The following is a 27,582-nucleotide window of genomic DNA, read 5'->3' as shown; positions in this document are numbered from 1 at the left end:
ATCAAAGTCTGGGTTTTCCAAACTATCTTGATCGTTAGATTATGTTAGTGCGTATCCAGTAATTAATAACCTAGCTTGTCTCATCCTACACAAGGTCGTAAAACATCCCTTGCTATGTTTTGGCTAGAGCTCAAGGACTTTCTCTTCTCAACTCAAACTCCTTTTCCTCACGTTCTTATTAGTATGTAACACCTGGTGATTTCTTGCTTACGAGGCAAAGCCCACGTGCTTCCCCCTTCCTTTAGGGGCTTTTGCCTCATAATTGTGGGTAGGGCAAATCCAAATAAAAAGAGCGGGAGTGTACACAGATATTTAGTGTAGTGAGATTGTTGTAAACTATCTGTACTGCACTCCTCGCGAGAAAAGACTTGATATTCTGTCTCACTTGTGGTTTGTTTGCTGTTGCTCTTCTCTTAATTGTTCAGTCAGCGGATTAAACCTGACAATATCTGTCTAGCTTTAAGGAGTTCTTATACTCCCTTCCTTTTCTTATCTGTGAGAGGCCCTCACTAGTTATGAACAGAACACCTTTGTTCTTTGTTTAGTTCAAGAGAAGTTCTTTCTCTTTTATACTTTGTAGTTTCTATTCATAAATTGTTGTTGACCGGGACAGTTTTTAAGTTATCCCACATTTACTCAATGTTTGTTTAAGTAGACTTCATGCAAGTTATCTTACATCTACTTAACGTTTGTTGGAGTGTATACACGAGAGGTATCTGATTATTTACTCATTATTATTATTGTGTGAAACGTAGCAAGAAAGTCTAGAGCATTGTTTTACAGGGACGCGGCATCCAGGTTTGGGGAGTGCAGCCGAGAACGAGGCTGCCAACCACCTAAGAACAGACTCTGCATTCCTGGGGTCACGGATCGGCCAAGGCCATGCGGCCTCGCACCACACAACATTATTAGCTAGCTAAACAGCGTTGCTACAGTCACAATCTCCCCTCCCTTTAGTGTAGCAACGCCTCTTGTAACCAGGGCAACCCATAATAAAAAGAGGAGATAGCGGAAGAGGAGTCCAGAATTGGTGGAGGACTGTTAACTGGGCCTTCTACCTAATTCTCCTCGCGAGCAAAAAGAATACTGGTTGTCTTCTTCTCTTGTTTCAGTGTATAAAATAATGTCTTATGGTACTTAGACCTGACAGGAGTGCAGCTGGACCCCCTGCAGTTTGCTTACCGGCCTGGTGTTGGGGTGGACGATGCAGTGATTTATTTACTGCACAGAACACTGCTTCACCTGGAGGACAACAGGAGCACTGGGAGGATCATGTTCTTCAATTTCTCCAGCACCTTTAACACCATCCAGCCATCACTGCTTAGGGTGAAGATGGAGAAGGCGGGTGTGGACCAGCGCTTGGCTGCATGGACAACGGACTTCCTCACCGACTGGCCGCAGTATGTGGTTACATCGCTGTGAGTCCGACGTGGTGCGCTGCAGCACAGGTGTCCCCCACGGTACAGTGCTCTCTCCTTTCCTTTTCACCCTGTTCACTTCAGACTTTACTCACGACTTCGCTCACTGCCACATCCAGAAGTTCTCCGACGACACGGCCATTATTGGATATGTCTCGGAAGGGAACGATCTGGAATATAGGACGGTCATCAAGGACTTTGTCAGCTGGTGTGCGCTCAACCAGTTTCAGCTGAACACCAGCAAGACGAAGGAGTTGATTGTGAGCTTCGGGAGGACAGCACCCATCTTCACTCCGATGAACATCCAGGGATCGGACATTGAGGTAGTGGAGAACTACAAATTCCTGGGTGTTCGCCTTAACAACAAACTGGACTGGACTGATCACACCCACGGCCTGTACAAAAAGGGCCAGAGTCGCCGCCACCTGCTGAGGAGACTGAGGTCCTTCGGTGTGTGCAGGGCTCTCCTCCGGACCTTCTATTACTCTGTGGTGGCCTCAGCCATCCTCTACGCTGTGGTCTGCCGGGGTGGGGGCAGTACTGACCGGGACAGGGGGAGACTGAATAAGATGGTCAGAAGAGCGAGCTCTGTTCTGGGCTGTCCCCTGGACTCCATTGAGGTTGTGGGTGAGAGGAGGACGTTGATTAAGCTTAAATCCATCATGGACAACACCTCTCACCCCCTCCATGAGACTGTGTGGTCCCTGAGCAGCTCCTTTAGCGGCAGACTTTTGCACCCTCGGTGTAGGAAGGTTCCGCAGGTCCTTCATTCCCTCTGCTGTCAGACTTAACAACATGCATGCCACCTAATAAAATGAATGTGTTTCATCTCTACTAGCAGCACTAGCAGCACTTGTGTTTGTCCTTGTCTGTTATTTACCCTTTTTGTAATTCTGGCACTTGTTTTATTCTTGCACTCGAATTATTCTTGCACTCATATGCGCTGCTGTGACAAGTGAATTTCCCCGCTGTGGGATGAATAAAGTTCTATCAATCAATCAATCAATCAATCAATCAATCAACCTCAAAATGATTTATGCCTTGGAAACATAACTAATGCAGTGCAGTAAAGATGATAAAAGCACAAACAAGTAATGAAAACATTTTAATTTTCGTACGACGTTGCGGAAAGTCGAGGAAAGAAAAGGGATGGTTTTAGCCACACACACACACACTCACTCACTCACTCATTGGGAAATGTCCCAAAATAAAAATACAGTACAAAAAAAAGGAAGCAGCTGTGTCAGAAGAACATGACAGACCATAGTATACACTGCAGAACTCTAAATCCGTGTGTGGTGACCAAAACTATACGTGCGTTTATTTCCATCAAGTCGTTTACATTACTCGTTTAAAAAAATTAAATAAAAAAATAATTATAAAGAGGGCGTGAATTAGGTCTGGATGCTTGTGGAAAACAGAATAGGTAAATAGAATTTTTTTTTTACTTATTTACGTGTTAACAGTAACAAAACTGAGCACATTCCTATCACAAAAAGTGGGCTTGGAAAGTCAAAGCAGGAGGAGCAAGTCAGTGCTTTTCAGTCACCACACCCCTGGGTGAAAGGGCCACCTTGAGTGAACAACCAAAATACTACAACCACGTGACAGTTATTAATAAACGTCACGGCTTACCCTGATACAATCAAAATTACAGTGCAACCTGGATTTGAACATGTTTTTCGATACCAATCCTTTAGTTGCTGTTTTTCTGCTTGGGCCAAAGCATAAAAAGTGCTCAATGCCATCTGTGTAAGTAGAGGAGCTTGATTTGGACAAAAGTAGGGCTTTGCTAGCATAGAACATTATTTCAACTTCATTTGTGGGCAGGGGATATCATTTACTTCACAATTAACTGCAAGGTTCGGAGGCAGAGAGAGGCTCACTTACGTGACAAATTACTTTGAGACCCCAAGAACACACAAAATGCTCAATTGTAGCTACAAAGTAAAGAAATATGCACATAATTCAAAATGCACACAATATTTTGTTATTTGTTGAAAAACCGACTATTCTGTCTGTGCTGTCGCTGATGAGCACAAAGCTGTCACAAGATGGCACCAAAGCCATGTATAATTGAAAAGTAACACTTTGCTCGCCACTTTGCTCGCCACTTTGCGACATTTCGAGGCAGCCATGAACCTTTTTACAGGGCATGGTGTGAGTTTACACACGGATTTTGGCATGGCATGGCAGAGTTTGGAAATTCTTTTCCCAAGTATTCTCCTCCTGTCAATCATTTTGCTGCATAGGCACCTCAGCAGCTGTTTTGTCATTGCCACTTTCGTCCATGGGTCCCGGTTCTGGTTCAAGCGGCGCCTCCCTGGCATCTGCCAGTACCTCCGGCAGCTCGTCCAGCTGCGTTTCCCTTGACTCGACAACCCTCTGCTCAGGTATTTCAAGCGGGTGTCGCAACCGCGCCAGTTGCGTCATGTCAAAGCCCAAGAGCACGGCGGCGGTGCTTCCATTGAAGCTCTTCATGCAGCGGACACGCTTGGCGCTGAAGAGGGCCACCAGCTCCGACTTGCTGAGCGACAGGCGGCGGCACAGCTCTTCTACCTCGACGCGGGTGATGTACGGCCTGGCGTTGAAGTAGCGTGCGATGAAGTCACGGCGTTCTTCATGGCCGCGGCGGTCTGGCGGCATCGGCTCCAGCGCCAGCTTGACCTTGGAGTCCGCCACGATTTCGGGTTCCAGCGGTTCCTTCCTACGCACAGCCGCCTTCTGCTCGCGCTCTCGCTTGTTGAGCTCGATGACCTGCTTCAAGGCGGCCTCCAGTCTCTTGGTGGATTCCAGCTGCTCCTTGTTCTGCGACGGCGGTGGGGGTGGAGGAGGCGGCTTGGGTTGCAGCGGTTTGACTGTCACCCCTTGGGGCACCTGGAGGAAGAAGAGCCCTGAGGGCTGGCGAGGCGCCTGAGCAGGTTTAGCGAGCGGCGGAGGGGGCGGGGCAGTGATTTTGGGAGCCCGCGGGGGCTTTGGGGAACAGCGGCACCGCTGGATGTGCAGCATGACGGCTTGTTGGGTCACCTTGCCCGTGTAGACCCCGTTGCAGTAGATACACTTGAAGGCGTCTGTCTTGAGGATGGCGTGGATGGTGGGCGCGACCAGGTGCTTCTGCTTCAGGTGCTGCAGGTACATGGCCTCCTCCTGAAACTTCTCGTCGCAGAAGGGGCAGCAGGAGGCGTTGACTTTGACAGGCGCCGGGGAGACTTGGGAGTGGGTGCTGGGCAGCAGCTTGACGTAGATGAGCTCCAGCGAGCTGGTGACCAGAGCCAGGTCGACTTCGCACTCGCCCAGGATTTCCTGCGGCGCCTCAGTGGTGACGTCAAAGTAGGGTATGAGAATGCCGGAGGTGGCCTTGCTATAGATTTTGTAGTTCTGGCGCAGAAAGTCACAGTAGAGTTTGCTGCTGGGGTCGTGCTTCTTGACATGCTCGGCCAGCTGCTTGACGGAGAAGAACAAGGTGGCGCAGTAGAGGCAGCTGAGGCCGTGGAGCAGGTGCTGCAGGACGCTCTTCTCAGACAGCAGCACCTTGCACGTCAGACACTTGATGGTCTTGTCGGGCATCTTCCTGAGGAAGGCCGCTCGGCCCGCCAGGCTCTCCGTACGGGCCGCGGCCAACTTGTTCTGGTGGGCTACCTCTATGTGCATGTCAAAGACATTGCTGGGGAAGAGTTCGTTGCAGAGAGGGCAGGTGATCCACTTCTTGGCCTGGGTGGCGGTCTGCTCGGTGGGCTTGGCAGAGCTCTGTGTGATGGGCACAGCCACCTGGAGGGGCGCGAAGGTGTACGTGGGCATGCCGTTGACGCGGTTGCCAGTTGGGATGAGATGGCTCAGGAGAGACTGGGAGGTGAGCATGGTGCCTTGGAGCGTCACCTGGGTGGCCGGCGGGATCTGCACCGCGGCTGGTTTTGGCGCCGGGATCAGGACCTGTTGCGTCTGAGGCGAGGCCACTGGCGGCGGCTTCACGGCAGGATACTGCACCACTGATGATCCTCGCAGGGAGATGGTGGCACTGGGCTGGAGCAAACCCTTGGCCTCGGCGCTCGCCAACTGGACCAGCGCAGAGGCCTGCGGGGGCAGGAAAGTCTGGTTGCTCCCGGGGGCGCAGATCAGGGTGGCACTGTTGGACGCCCCTTGCAGCTGCTGTAGCGCCACCACAGTTCTGCCACTGGGCTGCCCGTTGCTAGGCGGCACTAAGGACTTGTTGACGGGCTTTGGCGCCAGGCTGGGAAGCGTGACGTAAAGACCGTTGCTGTTTGCCGCCGAGATGGCTCTGGGGGCAGCGGCGGGGCCCGCCTTGTTGTCATAAATCATCGCCTGCACCTGTGAGTAAAATTACAAAGGGCTGAGCATTTCCGGTCCACTTCCATGAGGATTTAAGGTTTGGAATTGTGGTAATGTAATCAGCTACACTGGAGGCACTCATACAGTAAGTCAAGGTATCGCTTCACTTAGACAAAATCTGTTTACCTGCGTGCTGATGCTGTAGTGCTTGGGGTCCACCAGCAGGTGGTGCAGCATCTGGTCCAGGTTGCCCGTGTTGACTGTGCACAGTTTGCAGCAGTATAGCTTGGCGTTGGAACCCGCTATCGGGTGTCGGTAGCCAATGTATCGTTCGGCCACGCCCTCCAGGTGCTTGAGGATGATGTGCTTCTTGACGGCAAACACGGAGTGCGACGGGTAAGAACACTTCCTGCACTTGTAGCGCTCAATGACTTGCTGGGCCACGGCGGGCTGCGCCGGGGTCGCCGCCCCGGCCGATGTCACCGGATCGGTTGCACGGCCCCCATGGAAGAGTAGGATGTGCTTTTTGACGACACGCGGGGGCGCCACAAAGACACATCGCTGGCAGGAGGCGAGTGTGCACAGGCGCTGCAAGTACTCGTGGCAGCGCGCCACATGGTTGCGGTAGTGGTAGATGTTCTTGGACGAGTACTTGCACATGACGCAGCACAAGGTGCGAGAGCGGTAAGGCCACTGCAGGGACAAGGGGGCAAGCCAGTTAGTCCTTGGGGGTGGAATACTAATGTTAAAAACCTTCCTTTTAAACTCTTTCACACTGTCAAAACAAATGAAAAAGGCATTTCAATGTTTGCTCAGGTGGGCTATTTGCTCAAGTCACCTTCTTGCGTAGTCGTCCGTTGTATCCGTCGGTAAAGTCGGTCCACTCGGTGCCCAGTAAAGGATCTTCTTCCTCTGAGTCTTCCTCTGTATCTTTCTCAACATTTTCACCATCAAGCTCCTGAAACAACAAAACTTAAATATTGTTTTTATTTTTGAGTTGAGGTATAACTGAGTACCTTGAGGAGGTTCTTGCAGTCTTCCAGGCCAATCTCACTCAGCACGTTCTTCACCGCCTTGCGTGCCTTGCGGACTTTCTCCAAATTGGTCAGCGGGAGTTGATACATTCTTGCTCACGTCCTGCAGACACAAGTAAGGCGGTTTATGCCATTCATTTGGTGCTCATTTCTTGGACCAATCAAAGAATGGATTGTCACGCTTGCATAGCATATCATTGGTCGTGGTCATCTCCAAAATCTGAATCACGGTAAACTGAGCCTTGCTTGTTGCATTTGTCGCGTTTTTCTTGTTTTACAAAAGCATCCTAAACTGACTTGTCGCATTATTGTCCCCTGGTGGCTGTAAGCGGCGTAGCTGATGACATCACGGCCAACTGACTGGACGCTTGGTAAGTGCTCGAATTTTCCAGCAGCCATACAGGGACATCGTTGTCAATTATCATTTCAATCCCTGGACAATATAAAAAAATATCTGTGTATTAAATTGATTATATTACTATCAATATGGAGACGGACTGTCATAGAGTTGTGCAAAGTTATGTGACACTAAATCTCAACATGCATGTATGTTATAGTATGTTACCTTGACTGGGCAGCCATAACTGTAAACAAGCGTGCGCGAGTGTTTTGTCTACGTGTGCGTGCCCAAGTGATTGGACGTCGCGGTGACAGCATCACGCCGGGTCACAGGAGCCTCCTCCCTGCCCCTAACAATCGACACCCTGCCGGCGGACGTCTACCTGCACTGGGCTCCGAGGTAGGGTTCGGCTGTGCTAGCTCCGCCTTCGCCCCACTTCCTCCACTCGTCCCCCCGCGACAACTCTAGTCCGCCCGCCGAATTCTCTCCGTATTCCTGCGCCGTCGCCGGCACGCTCAGCCGAGCTGCATCCCGCGCGTCTGTGGGGCGCTCCGGGGGTTTCAAGTGCTTCGTTAGTGAGCCGCGTGTGTGGGCATCAGCGATTTTTTTCACGCGGCTTTTTGTCCCCTTTCTTCGCCGTTACGGAAAAAATGGCGCTCAAGTTCAGGATGTGACGTAGGGCTTCCTCATTTGCATACCACCTGAACTGACCAATACGAGGCCTCCTAGCTTTTTAGCTAAATAACTTTTTACTAGCCTACTAATGAGTTTTACTGACTTTCAGAGTTCGAGTACACGAGTTTTTAGTTGACTTTTGGACTTTTATTGATTTCCTGACTCGCTAATTGGTTTTGAACGTTAACCGTGTTAGCTTGGTGAAAGGGGGCGTGGCTACGAGAGCTGTGTGAGTGAGCAGTGGCTCACTGCTGAGCCCGGCCAATGGGAGGCAAGAAAAGTGAGCTAAATGGGCGGTGCCTATCCTCAGTGATGTCATATCAGGCTACTTTTATTAGCCAATCATACGCTAGTCATCATTGTGCTGGAGCAAATGAGAGCTAAGCGTTCTGCCAAATTTTGAGGCTAGCTATTGCAAAAAAAAAAAATACGAAAATGTTTTCAAATAAGACCAAAAATATTTTTGAAAATATTACGTTAACGGCTTTTTTTTTATATAAAATCATAACTTTCAATGTTTTTCTACAAAAACTCAACTTGCATATTTATGCAAACATCACAACTGTACGGACGAGGCATAACTCATTTCTAACATTTTACCCAAATGTTCACAGTGTGTACCCAAGTGTTTTTACAAGAAACTTAAGTTTGACAAAACGTTTAAAATATAACTTTCACTAACATTAAACAAATCTATTTTAGCTTCGAGCGAGAATGGCTAATATTTCAAAATCACATTCAGTAAATAAATTTAAAAAATGTTTTCCCAAAAATCGTTTTTTCCACAATAATCTCAACACCTATCTAAAATGTTCGCAGATTAGGCAATAAGCAAAATGTTAACCTCACCACTTCCAAAACAAACTAGCAGAGTCAAATTGCAAAATTAATGCAATCATATTTTAGCATTAAAATAATTTTGGTCAGAGGATTCCTGTGTGCTACGTAACATAGCACCTATTACAATTAACAAGTTGCAAACATATGGCAATTACATTGATGGAATGCCAACTGTAAATCAATCACTGACACAGGATGAATGATTTCAGTCTGTAATGTATTAAATTAATCACTTTCATTACTTCAACAAACACAACTGACAGTTCAAAACCAACCAACAAAAAAACAGGGTGTGGTCCATTTGTGCTTTTAAACAGAAAGTCGTTTTGAATACATGAGTTGTTCTTTTTGCAACACAGGCAGACAGAGAGTGGTTGCCTTTCATGAAGCGAACTGTACAAATGGGCCAGGGGATGAGTCAGTGGCCATTTTCAGGTGAGAAATGACAGTCACAGAACATCAGAAGCCATTTAGGAAACAAACAAACAAAAACAACATTATTAGGAGAAAGCCGTCGCCACAGCCACAACTTGATCCAATAAATACACAAAAAATCTGAAATAATATCATTTTAGCTATGCTGGGGTCTGAGGTACATTAATGTTCTTCAAAAATGTACACACACGCACACATTCGCACACACAATTAGCAATTTTGTAAAAGGGATTATTATTATGATCATAATAATGAGTGGAACCCCCCCCCCCATCCAGTCCTGGGTTAGTGTGGCGGTGGTGGGGGAGGGTTCCATCTCCAGAGTCGTCCATTTTGTTGCATAACATCACTTGGGCGGGATTGATTGGACATGGCAGGGCAAAAAAAGAATGGTGGGAGGAAGGGAGTATTTTGTGATAAAACGCTGGCTGGAATGTCGACCACAGCGAGACGCTTGGGGGTGGTGAGGGGGGCTTTTAGGGCTACTACACAAAGGCAAAGGTCTTGACGGCACCCTCCAGCGTCACGCCCACTTCCTGCATTTTGTACCTGCAGACCACAACCAGTTGTCATTGTCAGACATTTCTTTAAGTTGATACAAAGAATTACACAAAGAACTTCATAGAAATAAGGTATTTGTTTATGACAAAAAACAGTATGATATTTTGGCAAATGTATTTATTATTTTATTTATTTAGATATACACTGCTCAAAAAAATTAAAGGAACACTTTGAAAACACATCAGATTTCAATGGTGAAATTTTTTGGGGGGGATATCTATACTGGTATGGACAGTTTAATGTCTCAGGAACAAAAGGATGCCACATATTTTAATGGAAATAAAAGTTTTCAGCCTACAGAGGGCTCAGTATGCAGACACCCCAAAACTCAAAGTGAAAAAATGATATGGCAGGCTCGTCCTTTTTGCCTAAATTCAATTTCTGCAACTCAAAATTCTTTTCAATATCTTGTGTGGCCCCCACAAGCTTGTATGCATGCTTGACAACGTCGCGGCATGCTCCTAATGAGACGACGGATGGTGTCTTGTGAGATGTCCTCCCAGATCTGTCTAAGGGCATCAGTGAGCTCCTGTAAAATCCGAGGAGCAACCTGGCGGCGTCTGATGGACCGAAACATTATGTCCCAGAGGTGTTCTATCGGGTTTAGATCAGGTGATCGTGAGGGCCATTCAATTGTGTCAATTCCTTCATCCTCCAGATACTGCATACTCTTGCCACATGAGGTCGGGCATTTCATCCCGATACCTAATGGTAGTCAGACTGCCGTTCTCTAGCCTGTAGAGGTCTGTTCGTCCCTACATGGAAATGCCTCCCCAGACCATCACTGACCCACCACCAAACCAGTCATGCTGAATGATGTTGCATGCAGCATAGCGCTCTCCTTGGCTTCTCCAGACCCTTTCACATCTATCACAGTTGCTCAGGGTAAACCTGCTCTCATCTGTGAAAAGCACAGGGCGCCAGTGGCGGACTTGCCAATTCTACTGTTCTATGGAAAATGCCAATCGAGCTCCACGGTGCTGAGCTATGAGCACAGGAAACACTACAGGACGTCGTGCCTTGAGGCCACCCTCGTGAAGTTTCTGACTGTTCGGGCAGAGACATTCACACCAGTAGCCTGCTGGAGGTCATTCTGTAGGGCTCGGGCAGTACTCAACCTGTTCCTCCTTGCACAAAGCAGCAGATATTGGTCCTGCTGATGGAATGAGGACCATTTACGGCCCTGTCCAGCTCTCCTAGAGTAACTACCTGTCTCCTGGAATCTCCTCCATGCTCTGGAGATTGTACTGGGAGACACATCAAATCTTCTTGCAACAGCACGCATGGATGTGCCATCCTGGAGGAGTTGGACCATCTGCGCAACTTCAGGAGGGTTGAGAAATCGCCTCATGCTCCCAGTCATGATAATGACTCTAGCTAAAGCAGGGGTCTCAAACTCCAGTCCTCGGGGGCCGCATTCCTACATGTTTTCCTCGTTAAACACACCTGATTCAAATGATCAGTTCATCCTCACGTTCTGCAGGAGCCTGATAATTGAATCAGGTGTGTTTAACGAGGGAAAATTGGAAAACATGTAGGAATGCGGCCCCCGAGGACTGGAGTTTGAGACCCCTGAGCTAAAGCCAACACTTGTGCAAAAACAGTTAAAAAAAATCAAGAGGGAGGAACTTGAAATGGCCTCCACCTGCAAAATCAGTCCTGTTTTGGGGACCATCTCGTTGTTGCCCCTCTAGTGCACCTGTTGCTAATTCCATCAACACCAATGCAGCTGAAACTGATTAACAACCTCCTCTATCACGTACCTGACCAAAACCTTATCATAAAAGTCTAATTGAATTCATGCCATACCCTGATAAAAACCAGTTCCTTTAATTTTTTTGGGCAGTGTAGTATTGATCTCAATTGTAATTTGGAGGGTTGATTTGGATTGTGTTTTGTTTTAGGGCGTAATTCAAATATTGTCTTCCCTAATTAAAATAAATAATTAAAATCACAATTTTGGGAGGTTTGATATAATTATTAGACTTGTTTTTGTTTGATTTAAATCATTTTGGTTTTTTATTTCTAACTAATTATTTGAATGTGGATTTTTTTTGTGGGGGTGGGGTTGCAACCCCAATGGCCTGTCCAAAGAACGCCTTACCAGTCGGAGGAGGTGGCGGCGTAGTAAACGGGCGGCTGCGGTGAGGCACACGTGTGTCCGGCGAGGACATCCAGGCCGCAGGCGCCCATGTTGGCAAAGAGCAGCCAGTCGCCCACACTGAGCTCGGGCAGGAGGCAGCGCTCCACCACCAGGTCTATCTGGTCCAGCGTGGGACCCCGCAGACGGCTTGGGTACGCCGCAGTGGCAGCGCACGGCGCCTGCTGCATGCAAAACAATGGCAAGAATGTAAAACACAAGCATCAAGTCTCCTACCGGGCATTTGGTCATCCCAAAGTCAATTCAAGGTCAATTGCAACACATTCGGTGAACCCAGTTTGGGTTTAATTTTCTTAGTTTAACTTTTCTTGTATCAGGGATGAGAACGGCAAATGAAAAAAAACACTGAAAAGTAGCCGGGGTCTGGGGGCCGCATGCCCCACTGGGGGGGCCTGTGCCCCCCCCCCACTTGTCGCGGGGAGCCAGGGGCCGCAGGCCCCTGCCAATGGGGGCAATTGGGGGCTGCAGGGGCCACAGGCCCCTATTGGGGGCCACAGGGCCCACAGGCCCCCATTGGGGGCCGCGGGGGGCCAGGGGCAATGCCCCGGAGAGGGCTCAGGGGCATTAGCTCCCTGGAAACTCCTGGATTTTGGCAGTATAGCAATCCCAAAACCATTATAATTTCATCACTCAATTTCAACAGTTTTGTTAAAAAAATATTCCTGCTTGGTGGGCTACCAAGGTGAATATAATACAGTCAAGCCTCCGTTTTCGACCACAATCCGTTCCAGAAGGCGGTTTGAGAAGCGAATCGGTCGAATTCCGAATCTATTTTACAAATAATGGAAACATTTTTAATCCGTTCCTAGACTTTTTTGAGCATTTTTTCATTTGCGCGTTTTTGTCCGATCGCGCAACTGCAGCGCACTACCGAACGCGCAACTGCACCGCGCTGGTTGTATTATTGTGACACACACACTCACACCCACACACCCTTACTGTGAGCGAGTTCTCTCTCTCTCTCTCGTTCTCTCTCTCTCTCATTCTCTCTCATTCTCTCTCTCGCTCTCTCGTTCTCTCTTTCTCTCGCTCTCTCGTTTTCTCTTTCTCATTCTCTCTCTCTCTCTCTCGTTCTCTCTCGTTCTCTTTCTCATTCTTTCTCTTTCTCTTTCTCGTTCTCTCTTTCTCATTCTCTTTCTCTTTCTCTCGTTCTCTTATTCTCTCTCTTGTTCTCTCGTTCTCTCTCTCTCTCTCGTTCTCTCTTTCGTTCTCTTGTTCTCTCTTTCGTTCTCTCGTTCTCTCTTTCTCGTTCTCTCGTTCTCTCTCGTTCTCTCTTTCTCTCTCGTTCTGTCTTTCTCTCTCGTTCTGTCTTTCTCTCTCTCGTCTCGTTTTCTCTCGTTCTCTCATTCTCTCGTTCTCTGTCTCGTTCTGTCTCGTTCTCTTGTTCTCTCTCTCGTTCTCTCTCTCGTTCTCTCTTTTGTTTTCTCTTGCGTTCTCTCTCGTTCTCTCTCGTTCTCTTTCTCTCTCGTTCTCTCTCTCTCGTTCTCTCATTCTCTCTCTCTTTCTCCCGTTCTCTCTCTCTTTCTCTCTATTGTTCTCTCCCTCTTTCTCTCTCGTTCTCTCTCTCATTCTCACATTCTCTCTCTTGTTCTCACATTCTCTCTCTTGTTCTCTCGTTCTCTCTCGTTCTTTCGTTCTCTCTCTCATTCTCTCGTTCTCTCTCTCGTTCTCGTTCTCTCTCTCGTTCTCGTTCTCTCTCTCGTTCTCGTTCTCTCTCTCGTACGCTCGTTCTCTCTCGTTCTCTCTCATTCGCTCGTTCTCTCTCGTTCTCTCTTGTTCTCTCTCTCGTTCTCTCTTGTTCTCTCTCTCGTTCTCTCTCTCGTTCTCTTGTTTGTTCTCTCTTTCGTTCTCTCGTTCGTTCTCTCGTTGGTTCTCTCTCTCTCATTCTCTCGTTGGTTCTCTCTCTCTCGTTCTCTCTCGTTCTCTCTCGTCCTCTCGTTCTCTCTCTCTCATTCTCTCTCTCGTTCTCTCGTTCGCTCTCTCTCTCTTGTTCTCTCTCTCGTTCGCTCTCTCTCTCGTTCTCTCTCTTGTTCTTGTTTGTTGTTTTTATCATGTATCACCCTACGTGATCCCCAGCCCGTCCACTATCATCTGTTTTTTTTATCTTTATTTTGTTATTATTTTTTCTATTCTTCTTTCTTTGTTATATTTTCTTGCTTGTATTTGTTGATTGGGGTGACAATCATATGATAAACAGGTGGGATATGTCAGGGTTTTCCAGATTATCTTGATCGTATGATTATGTTGGAATGTAACCTGTAATAAATAACCTAGCTAGATTAGTTTTATGCTTATGTTGGAATGTAACCTGTAATAAATAACCTAGCTTGTCCCATCCTACACAACGTCGTAAAACACCCCCTGCTATGCTTTGACTAGAGGTCAAGGGCTTTCTCTCCATCCAGTCCACTCTCACCCTGTTTCTCTTAATAAAAATGCTCTTGCAAGAGGCTAGGGTCAGACCTCATTCGAGCGTCGTTGTATGCACAGCGACGAATGACTCTCCACCTGCAGGTGTTTAAAAGGGCATACTGTCTCCCGTGTGGTTCTTGCAAAATAAGTTAGAGTGAGCATCACTCTAATATTTTGGTGCCGTGACCCGGATTCTCTCATACCCTGGCTGACGGAGGAGGACGTGCTGCTTTGTCGACAAGCCAGCGTCCATTAGGAGGACCTGGAAAAGAAAGACCTGGGAAGGAAGTTCTTCGCTGGGCCAGCATCTTAGGTCTGCCTTCGTCTGACAGAGGTGGATTGACGGGATCCGGCAGTGCAACGAACCAGGGGACAAGTAAGTTAAAGCCCTAAAGTTGTATGATTGTGTTGTTGTGAAACGCGTACAAGTAAAAGTGCACAGGGAAAAAAAATAGGCATGACAGAAGATCTTAAGTCTTGTGGAAGGAGGGGGTGTTGTAGAGTCCCCCTCCGGATGAAGTGGCTCTTCTGGAGCAGTGGTTCTCAAACTGTTTTATATATTTTTGTAAAATCTCACGTACCCCCTGGAGTACCTCAGTGTACCCTCATTTGACAACCACTGTTCTAAAGAGTACAACTTCGCGTTGGCAGGGCTGGGTAACAGGACTGTTGTCTTTAGTTCCCAGGGAAGGAAGGGGTGTTGTAGAGTCCCCTCTCCGGATGAAGCAGCTCTTTTTTTTTTTTTTTTTTTTTTAAAGAGGACTTCGCGTAGGCAGGGCCCAGGGAAGGAGGGGGTGTTGTAGAGTCCCCGCTCCGGATGAAGCAGCCTTTTTTTTTTTTTTTTTTTTTTTTATAAAAGAGGACTTCGCGTAGGCAGGGCCCAGGGAAGGAGGGGGTGTTGTAGAGTCCCCGCTCCGGATGAAGCAGCCTTTTTTTTTTTTTTTTTTTTTTTATAAAAGAGGACTTCGCGTAGGCAGGGATAAGAAACTTGTGTGGTTGAGTGTGTGACTGGTAGGATAAATTGACTAAATAGCAGTTCTAGCATTGATCCACAGCAATAACACAGGCTAGTAATTTGTTGAAAGGTCAATTTAAACCTGCATTGAGGATCCTCAAAGAAAAAAAAAAAGATTGAAAACAAATTGGAAAAACTAAAACTACTAAAAAGTGGCTGGGGAGAGGGAAGTCTGGGAGTCCCTCCTGAAGCTGCTGCCCCCGCGACCCGACCCCGGATAAGCGGAAGAAGATGGATGGATGGATGAAAACTACTAAAATTAAGATGGAAATAAGAACGATAAATCTCTAGCTCTTGAAGGAGATGAGAAGTTCATGGCGAGTAGATTTTCTAATTGTATGCAATACATGCCGAAGTGGAAGAAAAAGTATGGAGTACAAGGAAAGTTGAAAGTTGAAATGTGGAACGTTGTGGGAGAACTTTTGGAGAGTGTGGCTAGGAAGCCAAAGGGACTGAGAAAGGAAAGAAAAGAGAGAGAATTGAGTTGTGCTAGAGTGTGGTTGAAAGCTTCACAAGAGAGGAGAAAACAAATCCAAAAGACAAAAAATAGAAAGGTGAAAAGTGATGAGGCTGCGAGTATCAAAAAAGGCGAAAGTTCCGATGTATTTCATCTAGATCAGGGGTCACCAACTCCGGTCCTCAAGGGCGCCAATCCAGCCTGTTTTAGATGTATCCCCCCTGCAACACACCTGATTCAAATAATCAGGATCGCTATCAGCCTTAATAGAGCTTGCTGATGAGCTGATCATTTGAATCAGGTGTGTTGTTGCAGGGCTGCACCTAAAACAGGCTGGATTGGCGCCCTTGAGGACCGGAGTTGGTGACCCCTGATCTAGATGATGATGGTAATGATCTAGATGAAGATACAACGGTCTTCTTTCAAAGTTCCCAAAGGGGCAGAGGAAGAGTTAGAGACCAACAAGGCCGAAGGCCACCATACAATTCAAAACCCCCATCAGATTCTGACAACTGTTGGAACTGTGGGAAACGTGGACACTGGTCAAAAGAGTGTTTTAGAAAAAAACAAAACCAATCAAAGGGCGGAGGAAGAGGCAGAGGAAAAGTCACATTTTCAGCATGACAAGCTTCCTCCCCTTTGACCGCTCATGCTAATAGAGAAAGAAAGAATAGATGCCCATATGACAGCAGAACATGTCATTGTCAGATTATTAGAATTTTTTTTTAGATTATTAGAGCTCCTGTCCATCCTAGAAGTATGACAATGCTGTTTGTATGCCCAATGACAAATGACCAGAGATCAAATTGTGTGTGTACACTAAAGTTAAAATTTCAAGTGGTAAATAAATGTAACTTGCTTCTAGAAGATAAATGAAAGATTAGAATGTGCTGTCCTCGTGTGCGTGGGAGGGACCAGCCCATGATCGACTGCAGGAAATGGCCAGCCTGTGACGAATCATTGGTGCTGGGACCTACCTTTCGCGCGCGAGAGCTGTGCATGTGTGCGTATGTGTTAAAATGATGACAATTGGCTAAACTTTTAGTGTAAAGAAATTTGCTAGACTGTGCTCTATCCAATTTGCACCGCAGAACAGAAACAATTCTGAAAGATAAAAATGAGAGGAAAAGAGACAAATCTGTTTGCGAGCAGAAACTGATCCACACTAGTGCATGTTCGTATCGAGCCCTCATGAGAAATTCAAAGAAAAAAAAAAACCGACAGAACATGCTTTCAGGAATTGGAAGAAGCAAAATTGTGAATTTAAGACATTGCAATGCTACATTTAATAGGAATAATTGATTAGTTGTGTTATAAGATTATACAAACCGATGCGAGCTAAATCTAAGAGATTGAGTTCTTTAAATTTAAAAACATAGAAAAAATTCCGATTAATTTGCCAGTAGTTTTTTTGTGTTGAGTTTTTTTTTGGATTGGTGGATTGTTCTAAAGTTAAAGTTAAAGTCCCAATGATCGTCACACACACACCTGGGTGTGGTGAAATTTGTCCTCTGCATTTAACCCATCCCCGTGTGATTTTAATCCATCCCCTGGGGGAGAGGGGAGCAGTGAGCAGCAGCGGTGCCGCGCTCGGGAATCAGTTGGTGATCTAACCCCCCAATTCCAACCCTTAATGCTGAGTGCCAAGCAGGGAGGCAATGGGTCCCATTTTTATAGTCTTTGGTATGACCCGGCCGGGGTTTGAACCCACAACCTTCCAGTCTCAGGGCGGACACTCTACCACTAGAGCCAATGAGCTGGAACCTTGAGTTGAAAATGGTATATGAATGTTGTGTGGTGAGCTTGGATGAATTGGGACCAATGTGATGGAAAGACTCCTTTTTGGAGACTGTGTGTGAGATGCAAATGAGCATTGATGAATGATTGCCTGAATGAAAGGAAAAAACAGGTTGAATGGTTGAAGTTGTTGGCGACTACTATGGAAAATTAGTAGAGCGACTTTGATGAAAGACTGATTTTGAGTAAGTTAAATGCTAAAAGAAAAAAAAAGGTTGCTTTTGGATTGATAATTAACTAGAGGAAAAAAACCAAAAAAAAAAAAAAACTGGAGAACCTGTAACACATGCAGGAGGTGTGAACTGGGAAATTGAGAAGCGTTTTGGAAAGAAAGTCAAATTAAATGATAGAATCAATCATATGTAGTAAAGAACACGTTCTCTCAAAAAGTTTGTCAAGGTGTGAGGCATGGGCGTTGCCAAGCCTCAGAAAGAGGGAGTGAGTGAAGAAAGGGGGGCTAACTCATAAATAATGAGGAGATATTGGGAGTAATCTGTTGGTCCTTTCTTTAAGACCCTTTAAATGGTTTCCTGGTGTAGATAGGTTAGCAACACGAGAGATTTAGAGGTTCAAAAGAAAGACAGTTAAAAGAAAACAACATTTTTGATTTGGACAATTGCAGGCTAACAGGCGCATGAGAAAGAAGAGCTAAGAAGCGGGATCCAATTTGATCGGGGAGATTGGAAATTCACAGCACCATATTCTAAGTCACATTTTTGAGCAGCAGCTACATTTGGTTACAAGTTTGATGTCCCAGTCTGTCACTCTCAGTGCCAGGATCCCTGAAACTCGATCCCGAGACTCCGCCTGCAGCCGTGGACGACTACAAAACGGTGCCTGGCTTTGAGGCACCTTTGACCTTTGGCAAGGACAAGGAAAGACTGTTGTTGTGCTTGGAGGGGGCAAGTACACTCCGGAGGAAAGACGACATCCTCGGGGACGAGAAAAGACAGTGAGAAGCGGAGGAACACACAATGATGAAAATTTACTCATTTGAACAATGGACTCATTCGAGAGTGATGGATGGGTTGGCTCTGAAGCAACAACAAAAGAACACCAACTTGAGAGGGTGAGGTGCTGCAAAAGACACATGGACATTAAGTGTCCGACAACCAAATCGCACACCGTGCTGTGGCGTTACCAAACTTGGTGGAGCTTGGGTCAAAGTGGAAGGGAGCTTCATTGTGCACTGAGTTTGACAGAACTGAGGAGATTTGATAAAAAATTGAATAATGTGTAGAGCTACAGAGAAAAGCATCATAATCGGAGACTGAACAGATTTGGATAGAACAAATAGGCTAAAAAGGTAGGAAACAAGAGCGAGATCTGATATTTTGGCTTGTCAGGCTTAAGAAGTAGAGGTCGAGTTATATAAATTTTAGAATAGGACATTTGGACTAAAGTGAATTCAGTCAAGAGGAAGCTAGGTTGCTCAATGTACCTACTCAATAAAATAGTAAGTTCGCTGCACCACAGTGGAGGTTGGGTGGTCAGAAAGTTGGATGTTAGGAGGAATCATTAGGAAGTGCTCAAACTCTTCCCGCAAACACTCCTCTGCCTAGTTCAAAAGGGCATTACAATTGACTACAAGAGTTGCAAAGGACAGACGAAGAACATTCCTTGGCAGATAGCATGATCAGGGCACTCAAACTGAAAGATGTGTCAAATGCAAATTTACTGCCGCCTGATCTTTCTTCCCCACAGGTCAACAACCGCTCCAAGCCAGGAGACTGAGACGAACGACATAAAGGTCGTCAAAAATGGGCCAGCCATGGTGGGAGGGACCATTAAAAGTCTTGCTGACTACCCCCACTGCACTGAACATTGCTGGAAGGCCCAGCGAAGATTCACCTCAGCCACTGCAAAATGCAGGGAGTGCTGGACCCCTCATTTCGGGGTGGTGGGGAAGTCTGAGTCTCATCGTTTAGGGTGGGGCGTCTCAATGTTGAAGAATCCATCGATCCCCACTCCGCTAGGCGAGGGTATGTCTCGGTGTCCCTGTCATCCTAGTAGCAACGGGGCTCCACATGCCAGGTGGATCCTCTGCTGCGTTGTGGTTGGAGCGTGCTATGGTCTATGGACACATCTGAACAGACCAAGTGACAATGTTGACCGTGGAAAACGATGGTCACACGATGAGAACTTTGAGGACTTGTCATGGGACCCCAGAAACCCATACGAAACCAACACTTGGTGCCGGTATGTAAAGGTCACTGTGAGAGCTCACACACAGGAGGGATGTTATGTGTGTGTTCGAAACTCCCCTCTTCCTCCACACAATGAATGTCACTGAAGCGAAATGTATGGCATCCATGGGAGGAGTTGGATATCAACACCGTGCTGTCACAGTCAGTGATGCCGACCCTTCCCGCCGTGGACTTGCAGACGGTGCCTGTGATCAGCTTTTCTGGACAAATTTCAATGTGACTGTTAAAGGACAAACATTGCCGCAAGTGGCCTACACAGAGAGACCAGCTGGAGTGAATTACACACGTTACATCCAAGGTAACGAGACCCACAAATGCATTAACGACGACTGCTCTCCAGGAGGAAACTGGATGGGAGCTTTGGACATCACCGCTGTGTGCCTGGATGGGAGAGCCATTTCAAGGCGTAAGGGCTCTACTACCAACATGGCTGCACCATCGGACGGGACCTACTTCATTCAGAACGGATCATGGCTTTGTGGTCACAAGAGTTGTCCGATGCTGCCTGCCAACTGAACACGAGTGTGTGCACGAGTGTGGGTGACCGACCACACCTACAGGGTTCAATATCATCAGCTGACGACAGCACACAACTCTTCTGGACGTCGACGCAGGGCTGTTGCAACCTTTGACCCTCATGACCCTGTCTGGGGTGCGAATGTTCCAGACGACCATAAAGTATAGTCCATCGGAGACAAAGTTGTTCTTGCGCTTTTTCCTTGGATCGGAGTTGGAAAACAATCACTCTTCATCGAGACACTGAACTATCGTTTTCAATCCTTTGTGAATCTCTCACGGCAAGTCAACGATGGATAAAAAGAGAGATTCAGGCTATTAGACTGATGGTCGTGCAAAACAGGATGGTTCTGGACTTGTTGACGGCAGCACAAGGTGGTGTGTGCCACATCATTGGGACTTCCTGTTGCACATACATTCCAGGAGATAACGACACACACATCGAGGATGCCATGACTTCACTGAAGAACTTACAGCAGGCCGTGTTAAATGACAAAGTCCCACATCAATGGGATTTCTTTTCATGGCTATTCTCTGGCAACTGGTGGCAACTACTGTTGAAATTTGTGACTCCTCTGCTTGTTGTGCTGGTGTTGTTTTGCTTGTTTACGACCTGTGTTATCCCATGTTTGAAGTCTGCTGTGACGACGGTTGTGTATTCTACCGTAGCACAAGTACAGATACAACTTCTTAGACGTGACGGATGTGATAACTATAATGAAACGTGGATTGCGTAGATGCTGTTTAGCTGAGCATGTTTTACAGAAACTTGATGATTTGACCATCGAAAATGCTTTGCAAGTGATGGATACAATGATGTACTGTTTCTGTGTTTTTCTTTTTCTTTATTGATAGCATTCTGGTCGCCTAAGGCAGAGGGACCGTGTGAGACCTTTCCTGCATTATAACATCTTGCCGCAGGTTTTTCACTCACACACTAAAATTGGGCTGGAGTATTGAGGAAAAACCTCATCTCCACTGGAAATTATTACTGTCATTGTTTGTTGTTTTTATCATGTATCACCCTACGTGATCCCCAGCCCGTCCACTATCATCTGTTTTTTTATCTTTATTTTGTTATTTTTTCTATTCTTCTTTCTTTGTTATATTTTCTTGCTTGTATTTGTTGATTGGGGTGACAATCATATGATAAACAGATGGGATATGTCAGGGTTTTCCCAGATTATCTTGATCGTATGATTATGTTGGAATGTAACCTGTAATAAATAACCTAGCTAGATTAGTTTTATGCTTATGTTGGAATGTAACCTGTAATAAATAACCTAGCTTGTCCCATCCTACACAACGTCGTAAAACACCCCCTGCTATGCTTTGACTAGAGGTCAAGGGCTTTCTCTCCATCCAGTCCACTCTCACCCCCACCCTGTTTCTCTTAATAAAAATGCTCTTGCAAGAGGCCAGAGTCAGACCTCATTCGATCGTCGCTGTGCCTCTCCACCTGCAGGTGTTTAAAAGGGCATACTGTCTCCCGTGGTTCTTGCAAAATAAGTTCGAGTGAGCACCACTCTAACACGTTCTCTCTCTCTCACTCTCTTTCTCTCTCTCTCTCTTTCTCTCTCTCTCGTTCTCTCGTTTTCTCCCTCGCCCTCTCATTCTCTCTCTCGTTCTCTTGTTCTCTCTCGTTCTCTTTCGTTCTCTCTCTCATTCTTTAGTTCTCTCGTTCTCTCTCTCGACCTCTTTCTCTCTCTCTCTCGTTCTCTCTCTCTCTCGTTCTCTCTCTCGTTCGTTCTCTCTCTCGTTCGTTCTCTCTCTCGTTCGTTCTCTCTCTCGTTCGTTCTCTCTCTCGTTCGTTCTCTCTCTCGTTCGTTCTCTCTCTCTCTCTCTCGTTCTCCCTCTCTTTCTCTCTCGTTCTCCCTCTCTTTCTCTCTCTCGTTCTCCCTCTCTTTCTCTCTCTCATTCTCCCTCTCTCTCTCATTCTCCCTCTCTCTCTCTCTCTCTCTCGTTCTCTCTCTCCTTCTCTTGTTCTCTCTCCTCTCGTTCTCTCTCCTTCTCTCGTTCTCTCTCTCTCATTCTCCCTCTTTTTCTCTCTCTCGTTCTCCCTCTTTTTCTCACTCTCGTTGTCTCTCGTTGTCTCTCTCGTCCTCTCGTTGTCTCTCTCCCTCATTCTCTCTCTCCCTCTCTCGTTCTCTCCCTCATCCTCTCCCTCGTCCTCTCCCTCTCGTTCTCCCTCGCTCTCTCGCATGATTCTTGCAAAATAAGTTAGTGAGCATCTCTCTCTCCCCCACCCCTCCACCCCTCTCCCCCTCTCTCCCTCCCTCCCGTGGATTTCCCCACCCCCAGGGATCAATAAAGTTTCAATCAATCAAGACTAATCAACAGCAACCCATTTGATTATTTTAAACTAAAAAAAGTTTCCATCTTGTTCACTGTTTCAAATGTGGGAAAACATTGCGCAAAGTTTTGGTCCTTGTTTTGTTCGGTTCGGAGTAGGACATGCGTGTACAAAACATGACGGTGTAAAAGGTCAACGCACATTGTTCATGTCAAGTTCCTGCCATAAAGTTGACCCACTTTCAGGCGATATGTTCAGGCTGTCAGGTGGGCGGCGGTCAAACCTTGTGCACCGCCGGGGCGGTGATGGTGTTCCCCAGGAGCTTGGCGCCAAACGGGCCATAAACGCCCTCGTTCATGTAGTACAGGAATTCGGCGCACTCGGCGTCGTCATTGCCTGCTGAGGTCGGAAATGTGGAACAACAATAAGAACACCCGAGTGAAATTTGAGCTCCAGCCATGTATTCAGATTACGCAACAGGCGTTACTCAATGGCCACGCGGGGCGTGCGAGTCACAAAGTGTACCCACCTGGAGTGAAGGCGTCCCAGCGGCGGGTTACCACCTCCTTGGCGATGATGCTGACGGCCAGGCTGAAGGCTGACGCCACGTAGAAGGAGCCCGGCTGGGCCAGCACGTGCACACCAGACAACGGCGGGAAGTACGCGTCAAGGAGCGGGCTGACGGCAGCTTCCACCTGCACACGCAACAACAGCACATGGATGGCAAACGTCAAACTGCCACCGTGTTTCACTTGGACGCAAATGGTGACCATGTCGTCCGTCTGTTACATGCACGCGATTCCGGAAAGTGGCCGCTTGACACTCAAACAAGGCGACGATGGCCATCGCTGCCAAACACAGCTCGAGTGACAAAACCTTCCAAAAGTAAACAAGTCTTATCTGCGTGCAGCCTGGCTGCCATTAATCAGGTCAAAGTCTGAGCTCAAGATGACAGTCAAGGTGCTGACCTCTTTGAGTTGGAATTCAGAGCCGGTGAATCCACTGCCAATGTCCAGGATGTTCATGGTGAAGCCCAGGTCCGCCTGGAACAAGTAACAACCTGACGTTAGCCTCTGATAAGGGCTGAAGGCTGAGACAGCTCAAAAATTATTTGCTACGCTCCCCATTTCGAATGGTTTTATTTTTTCTGTTGTCAGCCTTAAACGTTGTGTGTGAAATTTTGAGTTGCAACGTTTAATGTGGATACACTTTCGGTCACATCTCGGGCGGGCACTTACCCCCATGTCAAAGAGGCAGCGAGCGTCGGCCAGGGCATGACCGTAGGCCCGCTGCGGTTCCTGGCAGGAGGTCGGCACATGGAAGGCCACGCCCACCACCCGCACGCCGAGCGTCTTGGCCACCTCCAGCAGGTGACAGCAGCTCTTCAGTGTGGCGCCAAAGGCCACGCTGGTCTCGGCAGCGTGGGCCTCCGTGCTCAGCTGCAGCAGCAATCTGCAAGGTGAGTCACAAAAGCTCAATGTCGTTTCTTGTCTTGAACAATTACCGTATTTTTCGCACCATAAGGCGCACTGGATTATAAGGCGCACCCTCATTGAATTTTTTATTTTAGAAATTATTTCATATATAGGGCGCACCGGAATAAGCTATACTGCATCAAACTGAGGTTGACTAGGGTTGCGGTATGCATCTACTAGCCAATAACCAACGAGCCCTCAGTAAACAATCGCGTTTCTCAAACTATCTCCTATAAAAGTGATCGGAATCGACTAAAGTTCGATCTAACACATTGGTACGGCTTACTTATGTTTCCCTTCCATATCGATCCGTAAATTTACTCGAAACATTAACGGAGAAGCCTTTTTTTTAAATGAAAGAGCCTCGTGCGTATAGCAGCTATCATTATAGCATTAGCCCACCAGCAAACTCCCATGAGCCTCACCTCGCAGACTCCCATGAGCCTCAGCAAAGTGTCATGGCGGCCCCCTGTAAACAATCACGTTTCTCAAACTCTCTCCCATAAAAGTGATCGGAACCGACTAAAGACCGATTTAACACATTGGTAGCAGCACCAATGTGTTAAATCGGTCTTAATGATTCCGTTGCATATTGATCCGTAAACGTACTCGAAAACATTAACAGAACAGCCCATTTTGAAATGTACAACAGCTAGTCAGTGACACCCCCTGATCACGGCATTAGCCACCCGCAAATTCCCATGAGCCTCAGCTCGCAGACTCCCATGAGCCTCAGCAAAGTGTCATGCGACCCCCTGTAAACAATCACGTTTCTCAAACCCCCTCCCATATAAGTGATCGGAACAGTCTAAATACCGATTTAACACATTAGTGCTGCTTATTTATGATTCCGTTGCATATTGATCCGTAAACGTACTGGAAAACATTAACGGAACAGCCTATTTTGAAATGAAATAGCCTCGCGGGTACAACAGCTATTCAGTGACGCTCCTGACCACGGTTGCCGTAATGCTGTGAAGCGATGCGACCTTATAATTTACTAGTCGTACTAAAACGTACTGAAACATTTTGGCAGAGCGCTGTGTACAACCAGTATGGATCAACAAATTCATCAATTGATCCATCTATAAGGCGCTCTGCATTATAAGGCGGACTGTGTGAAGTTTTTAAGTGCGCCTAATAGTGCGGAAAATACGCTATGCTAAGAGTTTATGGTGCTTTCTACTTGGCACGCGGGTGGAGGCGCGCGATCTTGGCCAGTTCGGCCTCATTCTCGCAGACGAGGTGGCACACGTCGTGCTTGGCGGCGGCCTTAACGAGCGCCAGCTGCTTGCAGACACCCGCCAGGATGATGTTGTTGGGCGACGCGCCGTGCTCCAGCGCCAGGTTGACTTCGGCCTGCGAGCAATGCAACATGATTAAAAACCCTCCAAATGAGCTCCAAGTTTGTTGCAACCTATGCAATTAATGCAGGTGCTGACTTTGCTGGCGCAGACGAAGCCCAGGCCCAGAGAGGCGAGCACCTCGACGACCGCCGGGCTGCGGTTGCACCGGAGCGGAAAGTACGGCTGCAGGCGCGGCGCGGTGCTTCTCCAGCGGGCGTGCTGATGCATCAGAGCGCCCAAATCAGCCACCATGAAGGCACTCTTCTCCGCCTGTCAACACAAAACAACTTGGGCTCAAACTACTACTTATTCCAGAAAAATGAAGACGTTCTGTTCCCATCTCCAGGCAAGTAACTTAACAGCCGGTCTGCTATTTAGAAAAACGCAGAAAATTCCCAGTCTGTGTACCAACCAGGGCCTGTTGGCAAATGCGCTCGTCAATGACATCATTGAGGGTGGCGCCGCTCTCCAGCAGCTCGACGGTGTAGCCGTCGGGTCGGTCGGTGAATCCTTTCATCTTATCCGTATTCCAGCGAGCCAAAACTCATAAAGAACGACGAGTGAGGGCTAGTTTGTGGCGAGGGGGTCACGACTGAGCCAATTGGGGGTTCCTACCGGTTATGCAACAAACTAGGGGGGCAAACAAAAAACACATGATTATATAAATGTTGGGAGAAACAACAATGCGCACGCGTGGCAGACTCACATGGACAAGTCTGGAGATGGACTTGTACCGCTATCAGCTAGGATCCCAAGGCGGCTCAGCGTTGAAGTCAAAGTGCTCCCGGTACAGAGCCGCCCCTAGGCCCTCTGGATAGCGCTCATACACCTGTGCAGAGATGGGGGAGCCCTGCACACACATGTAAATACAACACTGTCACAACAAACCCTCACATGGAAATCAATATGGCAAGCCAGTGTTGTCTTTTTTTATTGATAGATATCACAACTCAAATAAGGCCTCAAAGAATTGCTTCACTCCAAGAGGGAACATTATTTTGTCACCGCAACGTGTGTGTCTTGTCATTGTGACATTCTGTCAAAACGGGTTTTGTAAAAAGGCAAAACATTTTTTCCAGCCTTGGGAAAAGGTCTGCCCTTTAAAACTACTATAATGGCCACCTCCAAGAAAAACCAGCGCATGCGCACCAAACAATTTAACAAATGAGATTAGCGATTCAATGGCTACGCCACAGCCGAACACACATTAAAAAACATCACAAAGCGGCCAATGCCGCGTAGCTGTTCAATTGAGACGGCGACAGGATGGAAATTAGGAAATTTGTCGGCAGAAAACGAACAGATGAATGTTGTGGCGCCGTCGAGCGCGCCGCCATAGACGCTGACGTTAACGTCTCACGTTATAAATAACTCTAGCAAAGCCTTTATTGCCGTCGGGCTACACGACGTATTAAATAGCCGACTGTAACGTTAGGCTAGCTGGGTAGCCTTTTACGTATTTGAAGCACACGTTAATGACATTCGAGGAAACGGGAAACCACATTGCCTCGGACTGTCATGTTTGGGGCAATGGAAGCGGAAAGAGCAACCCGCCATGTTAACTCCACAGACACTCACACACACTTGGCGATCTGCTTACGTGAGATAACGGCCAGAAGGTTTCAGTAAATCGTCTTCTCTTTTTCGGCGGAATTTTTAAAGAGTAGTGGGCCCCAGGTTAAAAGAAAGAACGGCGGCTGCTGTGGCCATATGGCTCGTCGAAGCGTCGGGATTGCAGGGTCCTTGTAGTAATCTTGTCTCTTCGTCGGTGGCAGCAGATCTACACCGACAGCGGCGGCAGAAAGTAGCAAAAGCTCAGCAAGCTTTTCGTGGGCGTGGCCTGTCTTGGGCGGCGGGCCAATCAGCGCACGGTGTTTGGAGCGGGCGAAACCAAATATGTAGTTCCGAAAGGACAAATCGGGATTGCGCTTTGTCGGCTTTACGTAATCATGCACTTCCCAGTTGAAGGGACACTCGCCGCTGTCATTCATGGCTTTTGTGCGAGTTTTCGTCAGGCCCGTCACAAACACTGGTAATCCATACATCCAGAGTATCATTCGTGTTTTTTACTTTGTGCTTTTGGACGCCGTATTCACAGAAGCTCGCTTCTAAAAGTTGCCATGTCACACATTTCTTTGAGAACCAAAACAGATTGTGCAAGCAATTGATTATTGATAGAATATCCAAGTAGCTCATTGTAACTGAGTAAAATGCTTCACAAAAATACTCAAGCAAAAGTAATGCAAAACCAAGCTCGCATCAGCCATGCTGGTTGTCTTTTTTTGTTTGTTAAATTTGAAAGAGGAAACTTGT

General features: G+C 47.2%; 2 protein-coding genes and 1 long non-coding RNA gene across 6 annotated transcripts; 1 reads left to right on the top strand and 2 right to left on the bottom strand.

Annotated features, from left to right (window-relative positions):
* Positions 1-656: 656 nt before the first annotated feature.
* Positions 657-20,220, top strand: LOC119130455. Its single transcript, XR_005099415.1, has 2 exons — positions 657-798; positions 19,752-20,220. It is a non-coding gene; the product is annotated as an uncharacterized LOC119130455 (long non-coding RNA).
* Positions 2,511-7,748, bottom strand: adnp2b (ADNP homeobox 2b). Of its 3 annotated transcripts, none has more exons than XM_037263802.1 (5): positions 7,462-7,748; positions 6,722-6,842; positions 6,544-6,663; positions 5,892-6,398; positions 2,511-5,744 (listed from the first exon to the last, which is right to left on the bottom strand). In XM_037263802.1, the coding sequence occupies exons 2-5, from the start codon at positions 6,827-6,829 to the stop codon at positions 3,651-3,653; spliced, it is 2,829 nt and encodes a 942-aa protein (XP_037119697.1). In that variant the 5' UTR covers positions 6,830-6,842; positions 7,462-7,748; the 3' UTR covers positions 2,511-3,650. The 3 variants fall into 3 exon arrangements, with proteins under 3 accessions (XP_037119697.1, XP_037119698.1, XP_037119699.1); XM_037263803.1 differs by lacking the exon at positions 7,462-7,748 and adding an exon at positions 7,305-7,455; XM_037263804.1 differs by lacking the exons at positions 6,722-6,842; positions 7,462-7,748 and having other exon boundaries at positions 5,892-6,429; positions 6,544-6,659.
* Positions 8,791-27,086, bottom strand: azin1b (antizyme inhibitor 1b). Of its 2 annotated transcripts, none has more exons than XM_037264047.1 (11): positions 26,870-27,086; positions 25,976-26,119; positions 25,682-25,899; positions 25,366-25,539; positions 25,110-25,282; positions 23,687-23,900; positions 23,417-23,491; positions 22,978-23,143; positions 22,732-22,844; positions 11,695-11,915; positions 8,791-9,578 (listed from the first exon to the last, which is right to left on the bottom strand). In XM_037264047.1, exons 3-11 carry the CDS (start codon positions 25,784-25,786, stop codon positions 9,515-9,517), a joined length of 1,305 nt encoding a protein of 434 aa, XP_037119942.1. In that variant the 5' UTR covers positions 25,787-25,899; positions 25,976-26,119; positions 26,870-27,086; the 3' UTR covers positions 8,791-9,514. The 2 variants fall into 2 exon arrangements, with proteins under 2 accessions (XP_037119942.1, XP_037119941.1); XM_037264046.1 differs by having other exon boundaries at positions 22,732-22,847; positions 26,870-27,085.
* Between the last annotated feature and the right edge of the window lie 496 nt (positions 27,087-27,582).

The sequence above is a fragment of the Syngnathus acus genome, chromosome 11 (assembly GCF_901709675.1).
Source record: "Syngnathus acus chromosome 11, fSynAcu1.2, whole genome shotgun sequence".
Taxonomy (NCBI): domain Eukaryota; kingdom Metazoa; phylum Chordata; class Actinopteri; order Syngnathiformes; family Syngnathidae; genus Syngnathus; species Syngnathus acus.
Note: the sequence above shows the minus strand (reverse complement) of the source record. Positions and strands in the feature narration are given on the sequence as shown.

Bases quoted from the DNA above. Each gene is read 5' to 3' on its own strand.
- adnp2b (XM_037263802.1), bottom strand. From the start codon at position 6,829: ATGTATCAACTCCCGCTGACCAATTTGGAGAAAGTCCGCAAGGCACGC. The intron at 6,664-6,721 runs GTACTCAGTTAT...TTGTTGTTTCAG, and splicing joins ACTGCAAGAACCTCCTCAAG to GAGCTTGATGGTGAAAATGT. The intron at 5,745-5,891 runs GTAAACAGATTT...TTTTACTCACAG, and splicing joins ACTACAGCATCAGCACGCAG to GTGCAGGCGATGATTTATGA.
- azin1b (XM_037264046.1), bottom strand. From the start codon at position 25,786: ATGAAAGGATTCACCGACCGACCCGACGGCTACACCGTCGAGCTGCTG. The intron at 23,901-25,109 runs GTAGAAAGCACC...CTCACCTTGCAG, and splicing joins CGCCTCCACCCGCGTGCCAA to ATTGCTGCTGCAGCTGAGCA. The intron at 22,848-22,977 runs GTGGGTACACTT...TTCCGACCTCAG, and splicing joins CTGGGACGCCTTCACTCCAG to CAGGCAATGACGACGCCGAG.